Raw genomic sequence first — 20,322 nt, 5'->3', positions numbered from 1 at the left:
CCGGGGAGCAGTGTGTGGGGACGGTGCTTTGCTCAGTGGCACCTCAGTGGCACCTTCTGATTACGGGGCCACTTCCTTAACCGCTAGGCCACCACTGCCCCTTAAAAAGAATAATAGTGACAGCAGGGACAGTTAAGATCCATCCATGGTCCACCACACCTGATTCAAGTCGAGAACTGGGTGGTAATTCAGTTGAATCCGTTAGATGCAGGGTGGGCACCTTGAGGACCGGGGTCGGATGACCCCTGACCTATTAGGTGCCGCATGAGCGGAAGATTATAAACGACACTGCTGTCCTTTCTTCTGAATGTGGACGATGGGACTACAGAGTAACTGGAGGCATTACTAAAGGCGCGACAATCATGTTTAAATGGGGAAGCGGCGAGTACGCCGGAAGTGTCGCGCTGACCCGGGGAACCACGTGACGCCTTTGACAACTCGCCCGTCGCGCGTTCGAATGCCGTGGAGGTTGCGAAGCTCGCCGCACACCCACACGCACACGCGTGGGACGAGCGGCATAGCCGCAGCACTGTCACTGGACGCGCGGGGACGAGTTTTTAACCCACTTCCGGGGGGTGTACAGTCCACTCCCTTACCTGCGGCCCCACGGACGGTGTCGCCTGGCTTTCCGCCCCTATTTAAACCCCGCGGGGTCTTACTTATTCAGGCCCGTCCGCAGCAAAGTATGAAAGTAGCTCACCCTAGTGAGGTTAGTTCGCTTTTTTTTACTTATTCCTTATTCCTCAGGGCGTAGAAACGGTGTAATAAAACCGCGTGTATTCCTTTTCCCGCAGATTTCCCCGCAGCCTCGGTCTTTTTTCCGCAGAAGCGCTGCAGGGTGACGCACAGAGTTCTTTTTTCCGAGTAACACAGAAAAGCAGTAAATAACTTTCCCTGTTTAAACTATTCAACCTTAATTATCTTTCGGGGGGGGGGGGGGCGTCAAATGCAAAGGATTCGTATCTCAGCTTTGTTTTATGCCCTGTCTGTGTAAATCTTATGTTTTGCATTAATTTATTGCATTTATATATAGTCTGAAAAGCAGTAAATAACTTTCCCTGTTTAAACAAGTCAACCTTATTAATTATCTTTCGGCTGGCATCAAATGCAAAGGACTCATATCTGTAAATTTCATATTTATATTGCTATTGTCCGTTTCAAAGATGACAGAGGAAACAGGGAAAAGGTGTGAACAAAAAATTCATTGAAAAGTAAAAGTGTGTCAGGATCCGGACCGGAGTTTCATTGTTGTCCTGTGTAATGTTCCCTAATCGTTTTCACCTGTGTTAATTGTATAAAGCTGCCCTGTTCGTCTGTCCGCTGTCAGGTCTTTAACGTTATGTTCCGTGTTCATCAGTGTCTACGTCTTGGATGTCTCCCCTGTCCTGTGATTCACTAATTAAACCCCGGTTTCGTGATGTCAGGTGAAAGCGTCCTCCATTCCTCGTCACTCTTCGTCCTCCTCTCCGTTCACCCGCCACGTCATGCCCGCATGGACGTGACAAAGTGAAGTGATTGTCATTGTGAAACACTGCAGCGCAGCACACAGTGACACAACAAAATGTGTCCTCTGCTTTTAACCATCACCCTTGGTGAGCAGGCGCCTGGGGAGCGGTGTGTGGGGACGGCGCTTTGCTCTGTGGCACCTTGGCAGTTCGGGGTGCGAACCGGCAACCTTCTGAAACGTCACCGGGCCACTTTGTTAAAACCGCTGCCCCAGAACAGATAGGTTGCATTGGCCGAGAATTGAACCTGGGCCTCCCACGTAGCACGTGAGAATTCTACCACTGAGGCATGACTTTCCATAACTGCTTAAAATAATCAGGGTCGTGGCTGCCAGAGCCCATTCCACTACACTGGGCACAGGGCGGTGTCACTGCCCACTGCAGGCCACACCCACACGCCTACAAACAACTCAGTCCCCAGTCCACCTAGTCTGGAAATCTGAGAACCCGGAGGAAGTGCCGAAGCCAGGGTTTAAACACCCGAGGAGTAAGGCCACAGCCCTAACTGTCGCATCACCACGTGGCCCCTTAGTGAATTCAATCCAAACAGAAGTGCATGGGTCCCTGAAACAGGGCACATAAGACAAACCCGGAGCAACGGGAATGGACTCATAATAAAGGGGGAGCCTGTTCAACATAATCTACTCAGGCTGGTGTCGCCCTCTGGTGGTGACAGACTTACCAGTTTACAAGTTGGTTCTTGGTCTATTTGTGCTGGTTGTCTTTGAACAATATATGAAACTGTTTGAAAGTAGGAAAAAGGTGACATTGGTTTATATAATTGTGTTGTTTTTCTGTGTAATAGTGATATTTTATTATAATAATACTCATCCTAAATCATAAAGTAAGACATACATAATTTTAAAAAATGTATTCAGTGTGACCGTCTACCAACATCTACACTACCAACAAAATGACAAATCGATGGTAAAGCTACATGACAGACAAAACCAATTAGGTGGGGCAGCTGATGCCAAAATGTGACTTTCCTCACAAACTCCTAACTGTTATAATTAAAACTATTGTTGTTTGGCATGCTGTGCAGCATTTTAGCATGAAAAAAAAAACGAATGTGCTTTGGGAGCTGGAGAGCCCAACACCAACCCCTGGCTTGCACAGTTCGCGGTAGTTTGTAGACGATCCCTTATCCGGTAGCGCTGGCAAATACACACGTTCATACAGTATGTGCGCTCCGCATTAATTTTCTAATTAAAATACATAACACATTTGCTTATCTAGGTGAGACTGCGCAGTATAAATCATGGCGGACATTTTTAATTGTTTTTTGTAGATCATACTGCAACTCTCTGGAAAAAGAAAAATCGATAAATGAATAAAAAAAGAAAATGCCGTTGTTGACAAGGAGTAAATGGCAAAGTGGTGCACAACACAACAAAAGAACGTTTGCATTGAATGTCATATTTTGTGTAATAACAGGTCTAATAAACTCATAAATGATTATATGCTGTCACAATACAGATACAGCTGCGCTCCGTCTGGCTGCCGGGGCGGGGCCACGTCGACAGTGACGTCATCGCGCACTGCGTTGCCGACGTGGCGGCGCGGCCGGGTGGAGGGTCGCCGGAGTCCCGGGCTGTCGACAGATCTGGTGAGATGCACGGCTTCTTTTTTTTTTTTTTTTTTTTTTAACGCGTTATCTACACACTTCAGCAGAATTACTCCGCGCTTGCTGGAGACGTCCACTGTCGTACATTTTCTCTGTCAGACTTTCAAAAAAACTTGGGCGACCACCCTTTTATGTGCCTTTTCTCTTCTTTTCTTTTCTTTTTTTAGACCAGAGACACAACATAGTATGCAGAAAGAGAGTGTCCGTGTTGATTTCTAGAAAGTGGAAATTCAGCTTCATTACGCTGCACAGCTACAGTCACAACTAATGGGAATTCTGGTGGAAAGTGCGTTTGTACCATTCCGGTGCCTGTGCCTGATTCTATTATGCTCGAAATATGACTGCTTGAGGTTGCGGAGTATGAGCGAATGAATTAATTTAGTTTGAATTAATTACATTTGACCGTCTTATATTCATTGTGTAGTTAATCGGTCAGTGGTTAGTTAGTTGGTTAGTTCATTTTTGGGGGTACCTGTAGAGCTGTCAGTCTAGTCAGAAGGGAAATCTTGCATATTCGTTAGGGAGCGTCTTCAAAGTGCAGTATTGCATGTTTTGGTTTGCATGTTGTATTAATGGGGTTGGTGCCACACAAAACATTTCAACCTGCAGTACGCTATCTGTTGTTTGAATATTTACATTGTGCTGTGTACTGTAAAAAATCATATTCTCATGATATACATTATATACCAATGTGTAGGTTAATACGTCATTTTATAATGGGGCAGTGGTGGCCTAGCGGTTAAGGAAGCGGCCATGTAATCAGAAGGTTGCCGGTTCGTATCCCGAACCGCCAAGGTGCCACTAAGGTGCCAATGAGCAAAGCACCGTCCCCACACACTGCTCCCCAGGTGCCTGTCATGGCTGCCCACTGTTCACTCAGGGTGATGGGTTAAATGCAGAGGACAAATTTCACTGTGTGCATCGTGTGCTGTGCTGCTGTGTATCACATCACTTCACTTTTAAAAAAATAATAATGTAATGATACAGTTTACAGTAAAACATATAAACTGTAAATTTCTTTGGATCCAGGCATCAGCATTGTTGTTTAAATTATGGTTTGGAAAAAATTGGACACAAATTGGAGGCCAGTTTCATCGCTATTTCTTTCTTTATAACTTCTCTTTCTGAACCTCAGAGAGCCATGTCCGAGTCGGAAGCTCGAGAGGATGTTCCTCACACAGATACAGCAATTGAGGGGCCCACAAACCTTCAGCTATCAGCCACCCTCCCGGTCATGCCGTCACCTGCCGAGGCCACCAGCACCAATGATTCACCCACTCCTGCTCCTCATTCACCATCTGATCACCTCTCAAACAAGACAGAGGACACCCCACTCAGCCCGCCTGCAGAGGCATGTCACAAGCAGAGTCCTGCTGCTGAATGTGAGGTGACCGAATGTGATGAACTAGTGAGCTTTGAGCCAGACCCAACAGAGGAAGAAACAGAGGTACTCTCTCAACAAACCAAAATACCCAGATAGGCTTCACTTGATTTACCCAAAATTGGATTTTGATATATGTTTTTTAATGAAAAATTTCCTTTGTTATTATTTTGTGCATATATTCCTCTCGTTTGTATTCACACATCTGCATGATTCTCTATGTGATGCACGGGACATAACAGTTACTTTACTTTATCTCCATACTTTATCCCCATAGCTAGTGGTCAGAACTATGAACAAGTGTGACATGTATGTAGTACTTGTCGTACCTTATTACTGGGCAGTTCAATATAGAATTATGACAAAAGCCATACAAGCAGTTTGAAAACTTGCCATGTGATGCACGGGACACAGAAATCTAGTCTCATTTGTTAAAACAAACCTCCACAATAAATTTCTATGAACTCTATTAAGCATTCATACAAAACTATTGCACCAAATATTTCAATGTATAATGGGTGTCAAAACTGTGCAAGACTTCAATAAAATAATGTCCATGCAAAACTGATATACGCAACTAAGATTGTGTGATGCACAGGACAACAATGTCACTGGTCTAAAAGCTACATGACTGCTGTTAAGTGTAACTTATGATAGCCAGTACTACTTTACTTTACTTTACTTTATTTAGCAGACGCTTTTATCCAAAGCGACTTACAAGAGGAAGACACCAGCAATTCTCGTTCGATTTCTATAGAATATTGAGTTTACAAACTAAGAGCCCCGATAAGGCTCAAACTTGTCAGTGAAGAGCATGCTCAGAGATTGTTAGGTGCTAGACGAAGAAAAATTATAATGTATTTATACATTTTTGTATTGCTTGTGCAATAGTACTAAGAGTTAAAATGTGGTGCATTGTATGAGTATTTTAATTAAGCCTGATGCACTAATTTTATTGAAATTGGTAAAAGTTTTACATCACGAGAGGTAACGGGGTTCCAAATGTATGCAAAACCTTAAATACATTGAAATGAATTGATGTTCCACATTCTCTTGAGTACCCGTCTTAAAGATTAGGACAAGTAGTAGTCTGTGCATTGTCTGTGTATGTCAGCAAATTTTTTTTATATCTGTTTGTGATGTTGGTCTGGCTGGACCTTCCTGTTTAAATACATTTCCTGTGTATCTGATTACTGTGCTCATGTATACTTTGTGTGTGTTTTCAGTGTCCCACCGAGAATGAAAGCAAAGGGTGGGGAGGCTGGAGCTCATGGGGCAAATCCCTGCTGACCAGCGCCACCTCTTCTGTTGGTGAGTTACCTTGAAAGTGAAGTGATTGTCATTGTGATACACGCCAGCACAACACACGGTGACACAACAAAATGTGTCGTCTGCTTTTAACCACCCCCCTTGGTGAGCAGTGGGCAGCCATGACAGGCGCCCGGGGAGCAGTGTGTGGGGACGGTGATAGCACTTTGGAGGTTCGGGATTCGATCCGTCAACCTTCTGATTACAGGGCCATTTTCTTAACCGCTAGGACACCACTGCCCAATTAATGATGGTCTGAGGTCAGCAGCTTCTGCTGTCTTGTTTTCTGATGTGAATACACACAGACTGTATTTTGGACTCAGACGTGGTAGTCTGAGGGGTCAGGGTAGATTCAGAATTATTCCTGGATGCTTAAACCCATCTCATTTAAAATGCTTACTACAATAATTGTGTTATGTATTAACATCATATTCTTTTCACCCATTTTATCTACTTGATTGCATAGCAAACATGTAAGTTTAAAATGAACTCCGCTAGTGTCAATTTAGGGTGCTACAGGCTTTAGTATGCTTGAATCGAACTAAACTTCGTTTTCCCCCTTGGTGCAGTTCCCCCTTGGTCCGATGTGAACACGGTAATCTCACTCAAGTGTGCATCAAAACAACCGCACAGAGAACCTCAAAAAGTGTTCTGGATTTGAATCAGATTGTGAAATCTGGTGCAGACCAAACGCGATCACATGAATTGAGAACAGTGAATTATGGGTAAATTTCAATGTCGTTTTCACAGTTTTTCTCAGTATGATTGTCTTGTTATTCACCTTCAGTGACTCCAGTGCCCCTCGCTACATTTTTAAAATGTATGTCTTGCCTGAAGTGGTAAATGCATGTATTATAATATAAAATCAGCAGGGCAACAGCCAACCCGCGTACATTTACTTCCATTTTGTCCCTCCAATTTTACACAAACACAGTCAACAACAGTATATCTACTTCCTATATCTACTTTTGTTGTATCTGCGGTGCTAAAGAATGTTCTCCTGTGATTTTAAGCAACGCATTTCGGTCACTTTGGATTTGTCCCTGTGTGAAAGGGAACCGAACCAAGAAGAAAATGATACAACCAAGTGTTACATTGAATTAGTCTTCAGTGTATATAACCAACACTATGCACTGTTAAAGACTAGCGAAAAAGTATGATTTTTACATAGGCTAGTATACATGATCTTTGTTGTTAGGCCAGAGCCTGAGTTCAGTCCGGAAGAAAGCTGGCGTGGCTCTACACATGCACCAACCACCCTCTTATGAGGAGGCAGAAGAGGAAGCAGAACGTTCTCCAGGAACCACAGAAGAGGAGGATGGCACGCCTCCTCCAGCTTCTCCAACACAACATGGCAAAGGAGTGCTGTCTACCATCACCAGTGCAGTGCAGAACACGGTGAGCCCTCTGGGCTATGGCTTCTCCTCCAAATTCAGCCCAGCAGGGTGGTGCTCTTATATTTATTTTCTCCACCTCAGGGTAAGTCGGTAATCACGGGGGGTCTGGATGCCTTGGAGTTCATTGGTAAGAAGACCATGACAGTTTTGGCCGAGAGTGACCCTGGATTTAAAAAGACAAAGATTTTAATGCAGAAAACCGTCTCCCTGTCCCAGGTGAGTTTTTCTGTTGCAGCAGGTAAATTAATTCTTCAGAATATTGTTAAACGTTGTGTTAAAGGCCTGGAAGCTACTTACAACGTGTTGAAAACGGTAAACTTTGAGCCTTCTGCAGTAATTTTCTGATCAGTCTCCACTGGGATGTAAATGATGGTAACGTAAACAATTGTGGAGCAACAATGTAATAAGTAGTGATTTTCACAACAAAAATGTTTTAAAGGTAATCCGTTTATATATACAGTACAGGTGTTCATTCATAGTTTTGATGCCTTCAGTGAGAATCTACAAATGTAAATGGTCATGAAAATAAAGAAAACACATTGAATGAGAAGGTGTCCAAACTTTTGGCCTGTACTGTATATAAATTGGCAGTCCATAGCAACATGTTAAACACAGTTATGTGGGAATTCACAACACCCATGAGGTTTATTTTATGGAACACTGAGGAGGAAGTTGTCATTTGTGCAGCTGCAATGGAAATTGTAGTGTGTGTGTGTGTGTCCTTGGTTTCAGATGCTTAAAGAAGCAAAGGAGCGAGAGCGGGAGAGGCTCAGCAGGCAGCTGGTGTCTGAGCCCACAGCTCACTATGGCATCCTTTTCGATGACTATCAGGGTCTCTCCCATCTGGAGGCTCTTGAAATTCTGTCCGATGAGAGTGAGGCCAAGGTACAAACACACACAGTGAGAAAACATTTATGTAGTTCCATCTGCACTCATAAGTGGTAACCTAGCCTTAAGGAAGCGGACTTGTGGCTGGAAGACCCACCAACTAGCGATGTGCCGCCCCACACACTCTGGACCACAGAGTGACTAATAATATCTTTCACATCACTGGATGACTTCTCACATTCTTACATTGCGGATTACAGATCAAATTGGAGTTTATTTGGCACAATCATTCATACGTCTGTGGCCAAAATTTTTTTTTTTGTTTTATTTTCACAGCAGTACAGGTTATTGTTCTTCTTTTAATCCCCCTTTTGTGTTTCCCCAGGTGCAAAGTGCCTTGGAGTCTCTGCAAGAGGGTGAGTTAGAGAAGTTGAAGAATGAGCTGGTGACCCTGAAGGAGATTTTCATCTCGCGACTAGAAGAAGAGGAGTCCAGCACAGAAGTGGAGGAAAATGGTGATCTTTACTCTCAAGTACAGTTTTCCTCCACCCCCCTCTGTGAGTCACCCATAGCTATCAGAGATAGCAGGGCTACGGACTACAATGATCAAATCCAGATTACAATCAAATCCAAATTAAACTAAAATTGCATGACTAATTTCAATCTCCCATTTACCTTCATCATAAGCATGTCAGCATTTCAGTAACATTATGTCACGGGGCGGAGTCCCACGACTCCCTGGAACACACAGGTATTTATCTATAAATAAAACAATACATGACAAGGAACAGAGACGCATGACAAGGGACGACAATAATCGTGTCTGATAAATGCTTTAAATGTAAATGTAAATGATTGGGATATTGCACCTACAGGAAAGGTTTCAACATCCCATTGGTATCAGTACTGAGTTGCTGTCCCCTTTGTATATAAATCAACTTCAGATACGGAGTGTGTCTCAGGGAGTTAATGCCATTCATCCAGAAGAGCATCAGAGCATCAGACCCAGTGAGGTCAGACTCGCAATCTCCATTCGAGTTCACCCACAGGGACTGGCATGCTAGAACCCAATTACAAAAAAGTCCCTCCTCTAGGTTTGAACGAAACAACGAATTCAGTTACAGTTGGGGTGTGTCTCAATAAATTAGTCCATATAGCGAACAACTTAACAGTTAAAACAAATCATAGATGACATAATCAAATGTTGACAGGGGATTTAATGAGGTGATCAATAACAAACTGCATTGTGTAAGTTTCATGGTGATTTCTATGAGTTAAAGTGACGCCTCTTCCTGTGCAAATGTGTCTGTGTCTCTGTTCTACTCTAAGCATCAGTTGAGGCGGAGTTTGCCAATGTCCTGACAGAGCTGTTGTTTGAGCTCCATGTTGCTGCCACACCAGACAAATTGAACAAGGTGTAGTAATTCTGCTTTTTCAGTTTATTCTTCACACCCAGTGTACTTCACTGTACAGTACACATTGACAGAACCTTGACTACTACTCAACACTACAACCATTTACATTGGAAAATGTTAACTAATGTCCCATTTCCAAGGCTGATTTTGGAATCTGGATGCATTACAGTGGTGCACCAAGGCAGTTATTATACACATGCTTTACATGCATGATTTTCAACATGACAGCACACATCATTACATAGTCAAGTCCCGGTCTGTGTGTGTCTGCATCCAGGCACATTTGAGGGCGTACACGTGGATGAAGGAAATAGAGCAACCAGTTAACAGGGAGGATGTTGTCATGGTGACTGCTAAGACAGCCGAAGACAAGACTGATTACTCCGCCACGTCTTCAGTGCAGGGAGATGAAGATAAGGTGTTGGAAAGAAAACGTGAAGAAGCCGAAACTGACTCTGTAGAGGTAAGATGAGGTCCATATTCAGCATATAACATCTTCACAGAAAGACTGTGTTTGAGAGACTGTATATTTGTTCTTGCATTTCTACCATAATTAATATAGATTTATTATTTATATTTAGTAATATTTAGCAGTAGGATTTTGGAAGTAAAACACCATACTGTGTGTTCCTGAGTGCCACGTCTGGAATTGAAGTGTGTCTGTGTGTGTTTATTTGCAGAGTGTGTACCTGTCCTCTGTAGGCAGTCTGGCTGAAGTGACCGCTCGCAGCATTGAGCAACTTCATAAAGTGGCAGAACTCATCTTACATGGGCAAGAATTAGAGAAAGCAGCTTGTGAGCAGGCCTATATACTGGTCAGGTAAAATCTGAATGTGTGGATATACATTGACATACACTGACAAGTGTCCATTGCCTGACACCAAATCAGCTTAGTCAAGATCTATCAACTTCAGGGATTGCACAGTTCTAATTTGTGACAAGCTGAAAAGACACTCTCCTTGAAGGCCAGCTTGAGTCATGGAACCCACTGGAAAACAGGCTTCCCTTAATTACTGTGTAATTCAAATCCTATACAGTGCCTGCAGTTGACCTGTGATCTGAACTAGACCCCGGAACAATGGAGAATCATGTTTTCTTTTACATCACGCCTGGTGCATGTCTGTTATGTGCCTGGGGAGCACATGGCACCAGAATGCACTGTAGGAAGAAGGCAAAAAGTCACTCACTTATGCCCATGACATCCAACAAGAGCTGCAGATCTGTCATCGCTATCTGAGCCTTGTCAAATTCGCTCAAATCCTTACACTTGCTGATCTTGAGAAGAATACACATTGATGCAATCTCCAATCTAGGCCAAGATTTATGTTTACATTTACTTATTTGGCACACGCCCTTAACCAGAGTGATGTACGTAAGTGCATCGTAATTATGCCTGCGGTAATCTGTGTAATGAAAGCCATATATTATTGGAAAAACTGTCCGGTCTTGTAAAGAAAAGCCTAGACTGGTTCTGAGGACGTGGATTGCCATGTCAAATGAAAGCTTGAGATATGAAATATGTAAATAACTCTGTTTCATTACGAAAAAAATGAAAGTTCTGACCTTGAGCTGCTGTTGCAGGTTAACCTCTGCTCTGTGTAAAGAAGTGGACTGCCTTGCAAGGAAGTTCTGTGGCAAACTGCTGAGTGTTGGGGTGAGGACACACACAATTTACCATAATTTGCTATACAAATGTTAAAGGTGGGGTCTGCCGTTAATAATCTTCCTCTCGTTGCGTATGCAGAGTGACAGAAAAGCAGAAGAGATGAACCCTCTGGTGAATAGTGTGATGCTAGAGGCAAGCAGCATTTTGATGCCATTAACACGAATGACATTTGTACCGGTTCATGTCCCACAGCGTCTTTCTCTTGGTTCTCCAGGGTTCTAACAGCATCACCTACATCCAGAATGCATTCCAGCTGCTTCTGCCCGTTTTACAGATCTCACATATCTGGACCAGCAGAGGCAGAACCGAAACTCAACCAGACGCACCCAGCACAGACTAACCCACCTGCACACAGCAACACATTGTGCACCCTAACAAGCTTGGAAACCAAACTGGTGCCTCACCACAACAAGTGCAGTTATCAAAGGGATTTTTAAAATATGTACTGTTCATACAGTAATTATTGTAGGTTACATCTCTAACTTGTTTTTTACTAAAACGACAAGCTGGACGATTGGATGCAATTTAGACCAAAATACCATAACGTGACTGATTATTATTTCTTACTTGACAAAATTACTCTGCTAAGGCTTGACATTACTCTGCAAAAAGCCTGGACATTGATTGTGAGGATCATGTCCACATCTTCGGATCCAAATGAACAAACCTCTAACCATCACTGTTCTGTTCTTCTCAGTTTCTGTGGGACAATTGGGACAAGCCTGAAAAATCATTATTTCTTCCTAAATTCTGCCTCTGTCGACTGCTGCCATGCACCTGGCCATTAGGCTTCTGTAACAATACACTGTGTAAAAAAGGAACTGTAGGAAAGGCATTCTCTCAATTAAAATCACTGAATCACATGAAGACATTGCCTTCTTTAACTGGAAACACCAAAACTGCAGCCTTTGAATTGTGACAATTTTTTGTCACAATTACCACCCCTTGTTAAAAGGAACCTGCTCTGCTCAAAACTGCCCAAGACTAGTTGCCCAGTGCCGATGTCTCACAGTGTAGTACCACCTCATGTGTAACATATCTTAAATAGTTCATGTTTGTCATGACATTCTTATTTTAAAAGAAGGAACTTTCACACCCAACTTTGCTTTGAAAGAGATAATGTGAAGTACTGTACAGATATTTGTAACTGTAATACTGAATATCTCAGCCACTTGTCCTTGTGCTGCTTATTGAATTACTATGCCTTGTTATCTTTGATAGAGCTTGTGATCGTGAATGCTTAAAATTGGATTCCAAAATCAGAAGAGCTTTAATTGTACAGCATTATATGAATAAAATCTATATGATGATGTTATTTCTTGTTTTGAGTTTAATTATTTACAATGTAAGGGTTCTGGTTAATGACAGATCTAGATGACAGCAGTTATGAGCTTGAGGCTCATTTGCTTAATTAAGTTGTTGCCATATCAACAGAAAAAAATATTGTAAAAGGAATTTGGTGTTTTGAATAGAAGCAAATGAATGAATGCATTGTGTTTATCTTTTCTTTTCATTTTTATTCTGTTCATATCCCTCCATCCTTCTCCTGACCAGTGGAGGCTGAACTCATGGCAAAGGGGTGTCCACGATGGTGAAGATGAGCTACAAAAAGAGAACTTTATATTTAATTCACACAAGTTGTGTCCCACACATCTTGAAAATAAGGCTTCATTTATCATTATAATTTAGTCACACTGAAATCAAACGTGGCCACACTTACACATAACTTCCATACTTCTCTGTTTATGAGTTAATTCTTGGATTAGACATAATGAGGTATCTGATTCTGTAAAGCAAAATGAGTGTGAACCATTTAAACAAGACAGCAATTACGATATTTCATCCACACCAATAAACCGTGGACATAATGCTTATTTTCTGTCCTCATCCCAGAAACTTACATTTCAACAATAGATAAATGAATACAATTATTCTAACAAATTACATTGCAGTAACTGAAAGTTTTTATTTCTGATTTTCCTCATCTGTATTTTTGCAACTTTATTTCTATTTCTGCAATCCACAATGATGAGAGCGTTGCAGTTTATATAAGTACGTAAGTCAGTAACATACCTGGAAAGTCTTGTCCATGATTGCCTGCATCCTCTAATGGAAAACACACATTGCAAAACAGAGTATACTGTAATGGCTATAGTAAATGATCTGCCACTGACATCACTATAATTAAAAATATATAATTCATATAATATAATACACTGATGTACACTGATGTATTTGTATTCAAATTGTAACTTACCTGCCAGCTCAACTTCATGAATAGGTGTGAGCGCTAAAGGAAAAATAAACCTTTACAATAAAACTTATTCCCTTTTCTCTGTCTAACACACACACATTTCTTTCATGTATATAATTTCTCAAAACATGAAACACACATCAGTCAATAAAACATAGACCCCACTAGACATCTGAAGGTATGTTATAGTATCTTGCCGCAAGCCATCACTAGCAAGTGCTTTACGTCCTAGTGGTTGTGAAGTTCCAGCACATCAGATACTTGGTTGGTCTGAGATCTGGAGAATCAGGAAATTAGTTTTCTGAAATATTTCAGTAATCTGAGCTACAGACAATGTGGATCAGCCTTCGCTCCCCATTGTGCATCAGTGAGTCTTGGCTGTCCATGACCCTGTCACCAATTTAGTGGCGTTCCTTACTTGGACCTTTTGGTAGATTCTAGCTACTGCTGACTAGAAACATCCTAGAGGAGCTGCAGTTTTGTCAAAGTCAATCAGATCCTTAACACTGTGTTACCAACACATCACCACAATGTTCGCTTGCTATATTTATGGATGGTATCAATGTAAAGGCAGTGTTCATACCTCTTGTATGCAAGGATGGTTTTAAAAGTGTTTCTGGGAGAGAGAGAACAAAAATGCACGTATTTCAAATTTGTTTTAGTGACGTCATAGTAACAAACTCAAAATGTATTTCAACATTCCAGCGTCATTGTTGAGATGTAAAAAAAGTATGCTTCACATTTTAGGCAGGGAACACCAGGAAACACCAACACCACGCCCCTCCGACTCTTCTCAAAGGTCTAACCCTTGAACCAACAGAGGAAGACTGAGGCAGTGTTGCCTCCACCAGGCCAACGGCTGAACCGACCATGTCTGAATCACGCCTCCCTCAAGCCAACAACTACATCTCTTTACTCATTTGATGATATGTGTAAAATACTGTGACGTGTGTCTCTTGAGATTTTTTTCTGATTGCTGTTCCAGTAAAATCCAGATAAAACATTGTGTGTACCTTTGGAGTTTCTTGATGGTGGAGCCTGGGCAGGACCAGTTAGTACTGTGAAGAAGACAGAACACCAAACATCACCCAGACATCCGCCCAGAAAGTCCCACCATGCCACACCCATGATGCGCCACCCATTCAGCACGCAGAAGACAAAGCACCAGCCACACCCACCACGCGACAGTTCAAGCGACAAAGGCTTGAAGAAAACTGAGCCATGGCCATGAACACTAGAGAGTGGGACAGACGAGCGAGTACACCAAACACGGTTCTTCTAGAATGTGCTCCGCCCTTACTTCTCATTTCTTTTAATTCGTGCAGCTCGTGGAGGCTGGTTGGGGCAGGAACCTTCTGGGTGCCTTCTGAGAGAGATGAGATGATAAGCACACACAAAGCACACACCAACATGTACAAGATTTGGATCTTTTGACATTAAGCAGTGCAGACACTTGAAAGCTGCCGCTTACCAGTCATAGGCTTCCTCTTGTACAAAACCTGATGAAGAATGGCTATGAAGACTGTGAGGACCACGGTGAAAATGAGGACCAGCCAGACAAATTTCCTTGCACAGAAGCCGTTCTCTGAAAGAGAGACGCCAGACGTCACGGCGGTGGTCGTTCGGACGAGCGTGCGGCGCGACGCCCTGCGGGTGGGTGACCCGGGTCCTCTCACCCCGTCCCGTGTGCTGCAGGGCGGAGTAGTTGGCCACGGGACTGTGAAGGAGGCAGCGGCTGCCGCCGGAGGCGGCCGGCTCGGGGGGGCTCTCGCAGCAGTAGAACAGGCCGGGGTCCTGCGCTGTGCTGCTGATGAGTGAGCTGTTTTTGATGAGGCTGTGAAAGGTGAGGTTCTGCTTGGAAGAGCTGTTAATCAGCAGCAGCCACACATCGATACCTGCCAAAAAAAGATGGGAGGACATCACTGATCCAGATTCACCCCAAAAAGAAAAATCACCCCATTAACATGTATAGGTTTAAATCATGTTTTCAATCATTTTGGTGCATTTTTATCTATGGCAATACTATCACCCAAATACTAATAATAAAAGACGACCCCCAATCAGAAGGTTGCCGGTTCGAATCCCGAACTGCCAAGTTCTGTCCCCAGACACTGCTCCCCGGGTGCCCGGGTGCTCACCCACTGGTGGGCTAAATCCAGAGGACACTTTACTTCGTAATAATAAATACTAATGACGACCTCACTACACAACAGTACTGCTACTTTTCATGTCATAGTGCAAACGGTCTCAAACGGTTGGTCTAGCAGGTAAGGAAACGAAGTCGTAATCGGAAGGCTGTCGGTTCGAAGGTTGACATTTCGTTGTGTGTTCAGTGTGCTGTGCTGCAGTGTTACATTTACATTTACAGCATTTAGCAGATGCCCTTATCCAGAGCGACTTACAATCAGCAGTTACAGGGACAGTCCCCACCTGGAGACACTCAGGGTTAAGTGTCTTGCTCAGGGACACAATGGTAGTAAGTGGGATTTGAACCTGGGTCTTCTGGTTCATAGGCGAGTGTGTTACCCACTTGGCTACTACCACCCTCTCACCCTCTCTTCCACATTGACAATCACTTTGCATTCATTTCAGTACTATGTTTGTTTTTTCAGTCGACACTAAGTCAGGTCAGCACTTACGGTCTTGTGTTGCTCTGTGTTACAACACGGAGAAACGTTGTCTATCAGTTCACTGTCAATTATGTATATGGTTGAAATGTCAATGATTAGCATGAAAATAGGCATGAAATCAACAACCTCTTTTGTATGTGAAGAAGCCTCTAAGTGCTAACATACAAAAACATGGTCACATATACCTAAAACATGAGGATCTGACAAATATGCAAAGTTGTGGTTGCACATGTAAGGTTATATGATTCAATAAGCTCTATAGAGCATTCAAACACACAGCAATCTGCTCAGACCTGCAAACGAGTCGTTGCTACAGAGACGCCTCAGGTCCACCTGCGTCTCACAGAGGAACCAGGCATCATAGCGCTCCCACTCTGTCCTGTTCTGCCGTCCCCTGCAGATCGAGTGCCTCCTCGGGGAATCACACCCCTCACACATCTGCACCTCAGAGCCAGCGGCTGAGACACACCCAGGCCCTGGTCCGTCTGCACAGGGGTCAGTGGTCACACAGTGGAAGTGAAGCTCTTCGGCTGGATCTGAAGAGACAGTGATGATGGCCTAGTTCTACATTGGTGCACTGGTCAAAGTTTTAAGCAATCATTAAGATTTAGCAGCAAGCCATTAAACAGTTAATTACACTTCCTAGTCTTTTACATTTACATTTACAGCATTTACCAGACGCCCTTATCCAGAGCGACTTACAATCAGTAGTTACAGGGACAGTCTCCCTGGAGCAACTTAGGGTTAAGTGTCTTGCTCAGGAACACAATGGTAGTGGGATTTGAACCTGGGTCTTCTGGTTCATAGGCGAGTGTGTTACCCACTAGGCTACTAGCACCTTTTACCGACATGGGGGATCACTACCATACATCTGCAAGACTCTTGTGTTTGGTATCTACTTGCGTGATCTGCTGAGTGCTCTGAGAACAGATTGGTGGAAACAATACCTTTTCCAGCATGATGGACATAAGGCCAAAGTGAGAAATAAGTATCAAAACTTAGAAATTTGGGGTCCACGGCCAGGAAACTCCCCGGACCTTAATCCAATTGAGAACTTGTGGTCAGTCCTCAAACTTTGTGAAAACCAGTATTTGTGTCATTCTCTAAACCTTCGGCCACACATGGAACTAACAAAATTTGTCACATCCTCACAGACACAGATGAGGATATGGCGCCATCGGGTGGCCCAGAGGTGCCAGGATGTGACACATTTAAAGGCCTACTCCTCAACGACTAGACATGACATTATGCAGGTGTTTCAGTTGCGATAGTAACAGTAATAAACACCAGGAACCGAGCAACTGGGGATGTACGTGACAGTGTTTTGCTTGGTTCCGTTCCAAAGCCCAGGTAAATGGGGAAGGTTGCATCAGAAAGGGCATCCGGTGTGATTTTCAAAACTTCCTCTTGGATCATCGCCATGTTCTTTACTGTTTCAACCTATATTTGCTTCCTGCTGAAAATCAAGTAGAATCATCAAAAACCACTGAGGTTTCTAGGGTGTTAGTAGCCTAGTGGGTAACACAATCACCTATGAAACAAAAGACCGCAAAGTCACCCATTCAAACCACACTTACAACCATTGTGTCCCTGAGCAAGAGTGTCTCTAGTGTCTCTGTAACTACTGATTGTAGGTTGCGCTGGATAAGTGCGTCCGAAATACCTGTAAATGCTAAAATAAAAAAAACAGGTGCATTTGTAAGTGTGGTTCTACATTGTATTGTGGCCCTGTGAGGAACAGTGTCACATCATTTTTAGATTTTAAGAACAGCAATGAACTCGCGGTGACCTGTGCACAAGGCCCAGCACTGTCAGGGTACTCACCTCTGTAGTTGAAGAACTCCGGGAGGCAAACAATGAAGGCCAAGATGAGGAGGATGAAGAGTTTTGTTAAAATGGCACTTGACATGATGACACCACGAGGACGCTGCAGCAAACTGTCATGCTTTCAGTTCTCCCTCCCACTGTGCTGTTTCAGCTGAGCACAGCACTTCCTGTACGACTTCCTGCTTCATTTACCAGTTAGAGTAAAAAATGTGCGAGAGACAGACAGAGAAAGATGGTTATCAGATTACAGGAAGTTCAGGTCTGATACAGGTTCAGAGCATTTTGCAAAACGTCATGACAGACATAGCCACATCATATCTAAAGCAGGGCTTGACAACACACTTATTAACCATATTTCTTTCAAATGTATTGAATCAATTCAATAAAACATACATACATGAAAAATTCCATTCAAACAAACACTCCAAAAAATCACTTTATAATACCACGTCTGATTCAATTTAAGAAACCACTCTCCTGAGGTTTACAACATCTTTAATACCCCATGGCCTCAAAAAAGAATACAAAAAAGGAGAGCAATTTCCACATCTGGTATCCCAGCAAAAAAGGGACCCCCTTGGCATGTCCCCAAGTCACTTAAGGGTGTCCACTGGTAGTGCTGCTAACATTAACAAAATAAAACGGTGAAAAAGAAAAAACAAATCCACAGAAAAATTAATAATAAAGAACATCCTACAGAGGAGATCATACAGAGACATCAAACATCGTTCAAATAAACAAATATAATATTTAAATAAGGAAAGCAACCACAATTACAATTCAATAAATAAACACCAAAAGCAAGAAACTCAAAAGATTTACAATTTTCAATGGTTTTCAATGTGGAGTCACTGCCTGCTCTAACAGACAAAACGGGGCCTGCCACCTCAAGCTGGCCTCTTCGTAGAACAAGTTAGTGACATCCTTCTCCATCCGAAAAGCATCCTGCCCTCCACGGAGGAGAGTGGTCCTTGCATCCAAGAGCATTTGCCGCACTGTGAGGTGTGGAGTTCAGTTTAAATTTTTCTTTCTGATGAATGTTACGATGTGAATAGTAACTTTTAAGTTAACAAAGAGTGGAGAGAAAGAGTGGAAGGTAGTGAAAAGGGTAGGTGCTGAAAATGCTCTAATACCTATAAACTTTATATACTACCAACATACATTTGAAAGTCAAAGCGTTTAGGTTTTGAGTCAGAATCACAGAATAATTTGTGCATCTAAGACAGACAGTAAAGCAGACAAACGCCATATAAACACTTGAACTAATTTGACTACTAATCTGACATGTTCTTTAAAGCATAAGTCATATGTTTCCACTTACAGAATCACCAATCACACACATAAAACTGTAAATTTACATCAACCAGGAATAAACTGGATTTTATGATCAATAAGACCACTTTCATATTCAGCTTGTGGAGAAAAAAATGAACCACAAACAAACAGCAGCTGCTTAAAATGATAAATAATCTGGAAATACAGTATCATTAAACCCCCACACATCTCCAAAGTGGTGATATAGCTGCTCACAATGCTCTCTATGGACACTCTATGGAATCCAGTAATGGAGGGTGGTGCTCACAGTGCACTCTCTAGTCTATGGATCCAGTAATGGAGGGTGGTGCTCACAGTGCACTCTCTAGTCTATGGATCCAGTAATGGAGGGTGGTGCTCACAGTGCACTCTCTAGTCTATGGATCCAGTAATGGAGGGTGGTGGTCCCAGTACTCACTACAGTCCCTCTATAGAATACAGTGAATATGAGATCCAGTAACGGAGGGTGGTGATGTAGATGATCACAGTGCTCTCTACAGTCCCTCTATAGAACTGATAATAACAAAAGACGATTTGCAAGGCATTAACAAAAATAAATACATAAAAAAAAAACACAGAATCCAGGGGCACATAGTGGTAGCGTATGAATAAAAAAGAACAACACCGAGACTTAATACAATTTCATACACGTGGAAAAGACCTTGTTGTTTTATGCCAGCAGAAATGCAATCTTTATTTATTTATTTATTTATTTAATTTAATTTCATTTCATTTCTCATGAAACGGGACACCAGGACGCTACTGCGCATGTGTCGAACAATAAACGCAAAAACCAGGCCGATGCCAACAATCCACACGGTCAAAAACCGAATTTCCAGCTCGTCTCTGCGTATAAAACTCTCCTCTCCGCGCTGGATCCGTTCGCAGCAGATCGAAGCGCGTTTGTCTTTTCCGCGTTTACCTCAAACATGGAAAGACGAAAGATGAAGACTGTGACTCGGAGATCCCGTCTGGCTCGTTGGTCTAGGGGTATGATTCTCGCTTAGGGTGCGAGAGGTCCCGGGTTCAAATCCCGGACGAGCCCACTGTTTTTTCATGATGAAAAAAACAGTATCTTCATGATGAAGACATTTTTCTTCGGGGATTTTTTTTTTTTTACAGAACAAAACGGAAATATTATTATTATATTATTATATCTATTATTAACCC

At 42.7% G+C, this 20,322-nt stretch overlaps 2 protein-coding genes and 1 non-coding gene across 10 annotated transcripts; 2 read left to right on the top strand and 1 right to left on the bottom strand.

The window, feature by feature from the left end:
* Positions 1–437: 437 nt before the first annotated feature.
* fam114a1 (family with sequence similarity 114 member A1) lies at positions 438–12,442 on the top strand. Of its 4 annotated transcripts, XM_028975145.1 has the most exons (15): positions 659–709; positions 2,985–3,114; positions 3,300–3,418; positions 4,268–4,579; positions 5,740–5,824; positions 7,020–7,219; positions 7,300–7,434; positions 7,951–8,103; positions 8,432–8,603; positions 9,376–9,461; positions 9,739–9,924; positions 10,142–10,281; positions 11,043–11,115; positions 11,206–11,259; positions 11,342–12,442. In XM_028975145.1, the coding sequence occupies exons 4-15, from the start codon at positions 4,274–4,276 to the stop codon at positions 11,465–11,467; spliced, it is 1,716 nt and encodes a 571-aa protein (XP_028830978.1). In that variant the 5' UTR covers positions 659–709; positions 2,985–3,114; positions 3,300–3,418; positions 4,268–4,273; the 3' UTR covers positions 11,468–12,442. The 4 variants fall into 4 exon arrangements, with proteins under 4 accessions (XP_028830976.1, XP_028830975.1, XP_028830978.1 ...); XM_028975143.1 differs by lacking the exons at positions 659–709; positions 3,300–3,418 and adding an exon at positions 438–468 and having other exon boundaries at positions 8,432–8,561; XM_028975142.1 differs by lacking the exons at positions 659–709; positions 3,300–3,418 and adding an exon at positions 438–468.
* On the bottom strand, positions 12,215–17,971 carry LOC114787540 (uncharacterized). Of its 5 annotated transcripts, XM_028975155.1 has the most exons (11): positions 17,836–17,971; positions 16,305–16,547; positions 15,058–15,276; positions 14,853–14,966; positions 14,682–14,747; positions 14,395–14,439; positions 13,965–13,997; positions 13,385–13,417; positions 13,201–13,233; positions 12,848–12,913; positions 12,215–12,729 (listed from the first exon to the last, which is right to left on the bottom strand). In XM_028975155.1, the coding sequence occupies exons 1-11, from the start codon at positions 17,918–17,920 to the stop codon at positions 12,653–12,655; spliced, it is 1,014 nt and encodes a 337-aa protein (XP_028830988.1). In that variant the 5' UTR covers positions 17,921–17,971; the 3' UTR covers positions 12,215–12,652. The 5 variants fall into 5 exon arrangements, with proteins under 5 accessions (XP_028830988.1, XP_028830985.1, XP_028830989.1 ...); XM_028975153.1 differs by having other exon boundaries at positions 12,657–12,729; positions 13,201–13,417; XM_028975152.1 differs by having other exon boundaries at positions 12,624–12,913; positions 13,201–13,417.
* A 2,154-nt stretch (positions 17,972–20,125) lies between these two features.
* Positions 20,126–20,197, top strand: trnap-agg (transfer RNA proline (anticodon AGG)). The gene has a single exon. It is a non-coding gene; the product is annotated as a tRNA-Pro (tRNA).
* The last annotated feature ends 125 nt before the right edge of the window (positions 20,198–20,322 follow it).

Source organism: Denticeps clupeoides, chromosome 4 (assembly GCF_900700375.1).
Source record: "Denticeps clupeoides chromosome 4, fDenClu1.1, whole genome shotgun sequence".
NCBI lineage: Eukaryota > Metazoa > Chordata > Actinopteri > Clupeiformes > Denticipitidae > Denticeps > Denticeps clupeoides.
The sequence above is the reverse complement of the archived record's forward strand: the minus strand, read 5'-3'. Positions and strand labels throughout refer to the sequence as shown.